General features: G+C 48.0%; 1 protein-coding gene across 1 annotated transcript; it reads left to right on the forward strand.

Moving 5' to 3' along the window:
• Nucleotides 1-2,641: 2,641 nt before the first annotated feature.
• SLC7A3 (solute carrier family 7 member 3) lies at nucleotides 2,642-8,135 on the forward strand. The gene is made up of 12 exons (XM_058658210.1): nucleotides 2,642-2,835; nucleotides 3,812-4,211; nucleotides 4,509-4,667; nucleotides 4,883-5,060; nucleotides 5,271-5,383; nucleotides 5,509-5,731; nucleotides 5,898-6,037; nucleotides 6,142-6,244; nucleotides 6,889-7,055; nucleotides 7,227-7,393; nucleotides 7,543-7,651; nucleotides 7,786-8,135. The coding sequence occupies exons 2-12, from the start codon at nucleotides 3,842-3,844 to the stop codon at nucleotides 7,908-7,910; spliced, it is 1,854 nt and encodes a 617-aa protein (XP_058514193.1). The 5' UTR covers nucleotides 2,642-2,835; nucleotides 3,812-3,841; the 3' UTR covers nucleotides 7,911-8,135.
• The last annotated feature ends 221 nt before the right edge of the window (nucleotides 8,136-8,356 follow it).

Here is an 8,356-nt window from a genome sequence, read left to right on the forward strand (position 1 = left end):
GGATTATGAGGAAATGGAGAGTGGCTTGGAATGGATATTGGGTTTAAGAACAGCGAAAATATTCTAAAATTGTCATGATGTGTGTGCAACTCTGATATCCTAAACACCACCAAATCGTACACTTTTAAAAAGGGTGATTTTTATGGTCTGTAGACTTCATCTCTGATAGTGGACTGTATAAAAATTTGCACCTATCTGGTCTCCATCCCAGTTTCCTGGTACTCATTTCCTAAAAATCCTTGGAATCTCCCAAGCACTAAGTGTCTTTTTGTATGTTAATGTACGCCTGAAGGCTGGGGACTCCTGAATAGTCTCAGGATGGGCTCCGGTTGCCAAGGGAACCAATCACATGCCTAGAGAGTTTCCAAGAGGTATTGTTTGCATATTGGGTAATACGTTTAAGGCACCGTTACTTTAAGAGGGAGCGTTTACTCAACCTTATCCTTCTCTGCTTCCAAACGCTGTACTTGCTAGCCTGCTGTCCACTTTGGCTCCTGACTTCACTTTTTGCCTCTCTGTAGGTACAGAATTCATCTGTCTTTCATTTTTCAAGGCTCAGCTTGAGTCCCTGCCAACCTTCCTTCCCAAGTATTATAAGATACTCTTTGTATTTTCTGTTTGTGCTGATGACTTTTTTCCTTGAACATTTACATCATCAGCTTATCAACCCACCCCATAATCAGACCTGAGCAACCACGGTTTTGGGTTTTTTGTTTTGTTTTTTCTTTCTTTTTTTCTTTTTTGATTTATCTGTTTGCAAGGCAGAGAGAGAGAGAGAGAGAGAGAGAGAGAGAGAGAGAGAGAGAGAAACATCTTCCAGCTACTGTTTCATTCCCTAAATGGCTGGAATGGCTGGAGCTGGAGCCTGAAACTGCATCTGGGTTTTCCATGTTTCCATGTGAGTGGCAGGGTCCCAAGCGTGTGGGACATCATACATTGCTTACTGCTTTCTCAGGAGCATTAACTGCCAATTGGACAGGAAACTGAGTAGCTGGGACCCAAACCAGGACTCCCAAATGGGCTGTTAGCATTATACATGGTGGGTGAATGTTGGCCCCCAACAAAATTGCTGTATGTGAATATAGTATTGTGAAGATGGATCCAGTGTTATCATTTTTTTGCCATTTGTCAGACAGGAAGACTTGGCTTCACAATCTCACCCTGTAAAATTATATCTATTGTGGTGGGGTCCTCAGTTCTATTATTCTTCCCTGCCTAAGTCATATAGTACTTTCAGAGATTGATGCTCAAAGATGTTAGGTAATTGGCTCAACGCTGCAGTAGCTGAGCTCAAATTTTAAGCTAGGTAAAAATCTAAGTACTGCAGCCCTAACATCTACATAAATAACTGCTTCAATTGTATTGTGGTTCTCTAATTAGATCATTATGACCAGGAGGAAAAGGATTTATTTTGTGTTCTCTGTATAGTCTCTTCACTGCTCCATGAGCTGCTCTACACAGTCAGGGCTCCCTAAATGCCCAAGTGAAGCTGCAGCTAGCTGAAAATCAAATTACTCAAAAAAGGATTCGGATTTAGATTCGTGGGTGATACAGTCATCATGGATCCTTAAAGGAAACAAGGCTGTTGGGGTTCATCCTTGGCCCCCTGTGCTCCCTGTTTTGGTGGCCAGACAATCACACCTTCACAATGATTGGAGTTCCTTAATGAGTAACAAGTGATTAAGACAAGTGGATCAGGGGGCTGACACAGCTCCATCCTTCTTGGATTCTTCAGCATCTCTTGTTTCCTGGTAGCTCCTAGCCTGCTCAGCAGGCCTGCATCTCTGCTGGTGCTTCTTTCCTTTGGCCTTTCTCACAGCCACGCCTCCTCTTCTATTGCATTTGAATGAGGTATTATACCTCATTCAGGCAGGTTTCTTCCCAGGTTGGGGGTGGGAGGATGTTGGGGTGTGTATGTGTCAGGGATTATGATGTTGGGAGGGAGGTCAGGCCAGTCAGGCCTCTGAACCTCAGGTTATTCATCAGCAAAATGGAATTAAGCCCTCTCCTCTAACAGTTCCATATTTTCCCAATTTCCTGTTTAATAGATTAATACAACCAGATGGAGAGTTTGGGACCTAGAAATTGAGATGGAATTAATTTCTGGGCACAGATGGTTGGAAACCATCTTCCATTCTCTTCCATTGTCCAGGATGAGAAGTGAGAGTTTGGGGTTATAGGGCTGTCCTTGTGAAAGGTTTTAGCCATAAGAGAATCTTGAATACCCAAGGCAGCTAAGGAAGACTGAGGGGAAGACTGGCTGCTGTTGCCCCTCCAACCCTTCCCGAACACACCCAGCCAGGGTGCCCTCCCCTCGCCCGACTCCCTATCTCTGTGAGTATCACCGATTCTAACAAGGCTCAAAGGCAGAAAATCTTGTGACATGTCAGGCTGGGAAGCTGATTGTCCTGCTCTGTCTAACGAGCGAGACAATCAGAAGAAGCTGCCTTGCGCTTTCTCACTGCCCGCCACGCCAGGTTTCCAGTCGCCGCGGGAACCAGTTTCAGGCCCCACGCAATCCTTTTCCAGAGCCGAGGAGGGTGTGCGCGCGTGTGTTGAGGTGGTGGTGGTGTGTGTGTGTGTATGCGTGCGCGGCCCTGTCTGTGTTGTGTCTATGTGATGGGGAGGAGGATTGGAGGTGGGATTCCATGACGTTACCGGCCCCGCCTCTGGGTGTATATAGGGGCCGCTTGGCGCGCAACGACCCCAAGCAGAGGCTTTGAAGCTTGAAGCTTGAGCTACGGAACTCGGCAGCTTCAACCCAACTCGGCAGAACTCAGCCTGCTTGAATCCGATCGGAGACTCTGCGCTCCCTTAGCTTGCACCAGCTCTCTGGTAAGCCTTTGGGGCCGACACGTGTGTCGGAGGGGAAACCGCGAGGGTGCCGGCATACCTAGGATTCTCTGTCAATCGCGGCATGCAGTTGCATCAACGCGGCCGTGACCTGTTGCTAGTGAGACCCCGGAAACCAAGGGCTCCCATCCCCACCCCAGCCCCCGAGCGTTTCTTGATGTGGGCATAACATCCTCATAGAGTCAGAGAGCATCGGACAGAACCCCGAGGAGGGTGTGGGCGATCTCGGGCTGCTCTGGGCTCCCTCTTGGGGTGCATCTCCAAATCTTTAGATGCCGAAGCCCCGCCTCGCGGTTGATGCTTGCAGGTCAGGCTATTGAGGAAGCGGGAGGAAGTGGGGGAACATTTGCTTACCCCCCTGGGTGAGGAGCAGCGCCAGGCTGGCGGTAAAGGCTGGGTGAGGAGGGATGGAATGGAGTCGGGGCTCATTTGGGCTCTGTAGCCAGGTCAGCAACTCCACCTTCCCCCGCTGGGCAGTCCTGGAGCAAGCGCTCATAGGGCCTTGGATACTGGGTGTGAGAAGAGGGTTCTCCCTAGAGTTCCTGACCTGCCCCGAGTGGAGTTCGTTTTAACTCCCAAGGACCGCAGGCCAAGGACCAGACACATGAGGTGTCTGAGTCCCAGGTTGGGATGTAAGATAATCCTTATTGAGTTCCTGCATAGAGAAAGAAGAGACTTAATACTGACTGAACACTTAGCAGGCACCAGACACTCTGCTAAAGAGAGGCTTTCCACGTGTCTATGAGGAAATAAGTCCTCCCAAACCCCGCCTGAGACTGTAATTCCTACTTGTGTTTCAAGCATCTGAGGTTAGAGGTGAAGCGCCCTTTGTCCCTTCTGATCGGCTTGGCTATTACCCCACAGCTCGTTTTACTTGGCAGAGTGGGTTTTGTAATTCACTTTTAGAGTTGAAGAATAATGAGCCCTATTGAAGGGCTTTTGTCTTGTTTTTCACCAGAGCCTAGCATCCTCTTCAATTCCAGCTAGAATGCGGTGGCAAGCACTTCGCAGATTTGGTCAAAAGCTGGTACGCAGACGTACGCTGGAGCCAGGCATGCCTGACACTCGCCTTGTCAGATGCCTAACCACTCTGGATTTAGTGGCCCTAGGTGTGGGCAGCACATTGGGTGCAGGCGTGTATGTGCTGGCTGGCGAGGTGGCCAAAGATAAAGCAGGGCCATCCATTGTGATCTGCTTTTTGGTGGCTGCTCTGTCTTCTGTGTTGGCTGGGCTGTGCTATGCGGAGTTTGGTGCCCGGGTGCCCCGTTCTGGTTCTGCGTATCTCTACAGCTATGTCACCGTTGGTGAGCTCTGGGCCTTCACCACTGGCTGGAACCTCATCCTCTCCTATGTCATTGGTGAGACACAGTGGGACAGGGAGGGAGCTGCATGCATAGCCAGTGAAGGGGAGCTGGGCCAACAAACCTAGGGGAGGGTGTGGGGTAAAGTGGAAGTGTTCTTTATTATGCACAGGACCCCAATGCTTCTGGGTGAGTGAGTGTGTGTGTGTGGTGGGGAGGGTGGGGTTGAAGGTGGGAAGCAATTGTTCATTCTACTTACCTCTGCCTTCATTTCCTAAAAAGTAGGGGTTGTTGTGAGACTGCAGAAACGTGCCTCATGTTTGGTTGGTTGGTTGTTTCTCTCTGCTCCCACAGGCACAGCCAGTGTGGCTCGGGCCTGGAGCTCTGCTTTTGACAACTTGTTTGGGAACCATATCTCTGAGACTCTGAAAGGGGCCATCTCACTTCACGTGCCCCATCTCCTTGCAGAATATCCAGATTTTTTTGCTATGGGCCTTGTGCTGCTGCTCACCGGTGAGCCAAAGGGCAGGGTTTGATTGGTAATGGGGTGTAGCTAAGAGGGACTGGGTCCCACTGCCAAGGATGATGAGACCTGGGCTATGGAGGTGATATTGGTGGGAGAGAAGGGAAGCTAGGGAGGAATGATCTGCCACATACTCAGAGAGGCAGAGAAACGGAGTCTGCCCGGTGATCATCTTCTCAGGGTCCGATCTGCCTTTCTCCCACAGGGTTGCTGGCTCTGGGGGCGAGTGAGTCGGCCCTGGTGACCAAATTGTTCACTGGAGCTAACCTTTTGGTCCTTGGATTTGTCATCATCTCTGGTTTCATCAAGGGCAAGCTGGACAATTGGAGGCTCTCTGAGAAGGACTATGAGGTGGCCCTGAGTGGACTCAATGTCACCTCTAGGTTAGAGTCACCTCCGGAGGGAGGGGGGAGTGTGTGCAGAGCTGGGCACCTGATGGAGACATGGGAAGGGGGATTTTTGTTGAGAGTTTCTGGGTGGAGAATGAGGAAAAAATGGGAGGCTGGGCCTTAAAGACCTGGCTAAGTAGAAGAAAGTACAGGGATGGTTCAACACACCATTTTTACCTTCTCCATTTTTTTCTTCCACTCTAGCTTGGGCCCACTGGGCTCTGGAGGATTTGTGCCTTTCGGCTTTGTGGGGATTCTCCGTGGCGCAGCTACCTGTTTCTATGCATTTGTTGGTTTCGACTGCATTGCTACTACTGGTAACACAGGCATTCCATTCTGTCTGGGGCTTGGGCATAGTGTGTGCACAGGTTGCATGCTGATTGGGGGTGGTAGTGGTGTGAGCCTGCTTCCTTGATTCAGAACTTTGTGTTCCTCCCTGCAGGGGAAGAGGCCAAGAATCCGCAGCGGTCCATACCCATGGGCATTGTGATCTCATTGTTCATCTGCTTTTTGGCATACTTTGGTGTCTCTTCAGCCCTCACCCTCATGATGCCTTACTACAAGCTGCAGCCTGAGAGCCCTCTGCCTCAGGCATTTCTCTATATCGGATGGGCCCCTGCCCGCTATGTTGTGGCTGTTGGCTCCCTCTGTGCTCTTTCTACCAGGTCAGCATCAAACGTTGGTTTGCTTCTGCAGTGAGGCTTCTCATGTTCTAGTGTTCAGTGGCAGAGTCTGCACCTGCAAAGGGCTGTGAGGGGGAGGTAGAAAAGCACATAGGCTTGGGAAGAGGGTCCCAATCAACTCATGTCACTCTGGGCCATTCCCTCGCAGCCTCTTAGGCTCCATGTTTCCCATGCCTCGGGTGATCTACGCAATGGCAGAGGATGGCCTTTTGTTCCATTTCCTTGCCCGGATCCACCATGGCACACACACTCCCATCATGGCCACTGTGGTTTCTGGAGTGATCGCAGGTAAAGATTTATCTCTTTTCCCTTACCCCTTAGTTGTTTCACTCACTCCCTTTAAGCTTGCTATTCCCTTTTCTTATGTCTTGCCTTTTATTAATTTATTTTAGCATTCATGGCATTCCTCTTTGAACTCAGTGATCTTGTAGACCTCATGTCAATTGGGACCCTGCTTGCATACTCTCTTGTGGCCATCTGTGTTCTCATCCTCAGGTGAGATTACCTTCCTCTGCAGACTGTGATTTGGTTTTGTTTTTAATTAGAGAGAGCATGCATTCTTCCATCTGTTGGCTTATTCCCTAAATGACTGCAATAGCCAGAACTGGGCCTGCATAAGGCCCTGAGCTAGGAACCCAATCTAGGTCTCCCCTGTGGGTGGCAGGTACCATGCTACTTGAGCCATGAATGCTGCTTTCCAGAGTCTTGTGTAGGCCCTCCAGTCTGGGATATGGATGTTTTAACTACTAGCCTCAACATCCACCCCAATGTGATTTAGGCTTTTGTTTCTGAATTAGGAACAATGGGAATCATCTTTGCTTTCGTTTGGGCTTCCCTTGAAGAATCTGGATAGCTCTTCTTATCTAAAAGAGTTTCTATTCTTTTTTTTTTTTTTAGAGATTATTAATATAATTTTTAAATTCTTTTTTTTATTATGTTGCATTATGTGACACAGTTTAATAGGCTCTGGGATTCCCCCAACCCCTTCCCTTGCCCTCCTCCCATGGTGGATTCCTCCATCTTGCTGTAGTATTACAGATCGAAAGAGTTTCTATTGTTAACAGGGAATGCTAAGCTACCTGAGAGAAGGTGGTAAAGCAGTTAAGGGTTGTTGTTAATACTTCTTATTTTTACCTCAGGTATCAGCCTGACCAGGAGGTGAAAACTGGGGATGAGGAGGAGCAGTTGCAGGAGGAGAAGACACCTACAACAGAGAAACTGACCCTTCAGGGACTGTTTTATCCAGTCCATTCAATTCCAACTCCACTCTCTGGTCAAATTGTCTATGTTTGCTCTTCATTGGTTGGTGAGCAGTGGAATTTTTCTCTGGGGTGGCTCTGAGATCAGCATGATGGGGTGGAAGTACATGGTACCTGGTTGGTGAGAAAGAACTAGAAAGGATGACCCTCCTTGAAAAAGGGTGCCTAATATCTTAGCATGTTGGGCTCAGGAATTGTCTCTCAATTTGACTTTGAAGCTCTGCTGCTGACTCTCCTTTGCCTGGTGTTGGCCCAGTGGCCAGGTCCTCTGTTTTCTGGAGACCCAGTGTGGATTGCAGTGGTTGCATTGCTCCTGATACTCATAACTGGAATCATTGGTATCATTTGGAGACAGCCACAGAGTTCTACCCCCCTTCATTTTAAGGTAAATGACCTGCTCCTCAACCTAAACCCCTAATGGGAGGATAAGTTACCTTGAGATCCAACAGAGTTCACAGATCTCAATTGGACATTAAGCAGAGGATAACGAAGGTACCTAGGCCAAAGACATTTTCTCCTTTACTTTATTTGCAGGTGCCTGGTTTACCTCTCCTCCCACTAATCAGCATGTTTGTGAATGTTTACCTCATGATGCAGATGACATCTGGAACATGGGCTCGATTTGGGGTCTGGATGATGATTGGTAGGTATCCATTTGGAAGAGTAAACTTCTTTCATGTCCTACCCCAACTCCATTCCATCTTGATCTTTTTTCAGAGGCCTAGTAAGTATATAGATCACCACTTCCCCACCTAACTGCTATGTTTTTTCCACTAGGGTTTGTTATCTACTTTGGCTATGGAATCTGGCACAGCCTGGAAGAGCTTAAGAATGTCAAACCCTCACTTAAGTCTAGGTCTAAAATTCTAAATCTTCATGTTAGCAGTTCCTGTAGCCACTAGATTTGACACCATCACATCTGAATATTTTCTAGTCCCCCTTACAATGGGGAGTGCTCTTGACCCCAAGGAGGGCCAGACCTTTCCCTTGTGGTGTTGATGGAAGATACTAAGTGGGCTCTGTATTTATCATAGAGTAAAGATGTGTCTTTCCTCTTTCTTGCCTCTTTTTTTTTAACTTACTTACTTTCAAATGGTCTCTGTAGTTGCTTGCTGGCTTTAACAAAATCATTAATAAAAGCTGATAAAAAGAAACCATGTCTTGTTCTTTATTTGCTAGAGATGATTATGGACCTGACCTGGAAGGTAGAGAGCTTCAGCAGAAGTGTCCTTTCTTTTATTTCTAATCACCACACAATTATCTATTAGGGCCTGTGTGTGCTGCTTGTTGATTCAGGGTTTAGGGAGGGTGGCATCTACAGTCCTCAAATGTAGTCACGCTTAAAGGA

This window comes from Ochotona princeps, chromosome X, assembly GCF_030435755.1.
Source record: "Ochotona princeps isolate mOchPri1 chromosome X, mOchPri1.hap1, whole genome shotgun sequence".
Lineage (NCBI taxonomy): Eukaryota > Metazoa > Chordata > Mammalia > Lagomorpha > Ochotonidae > Ochotona > Ochotona princeps.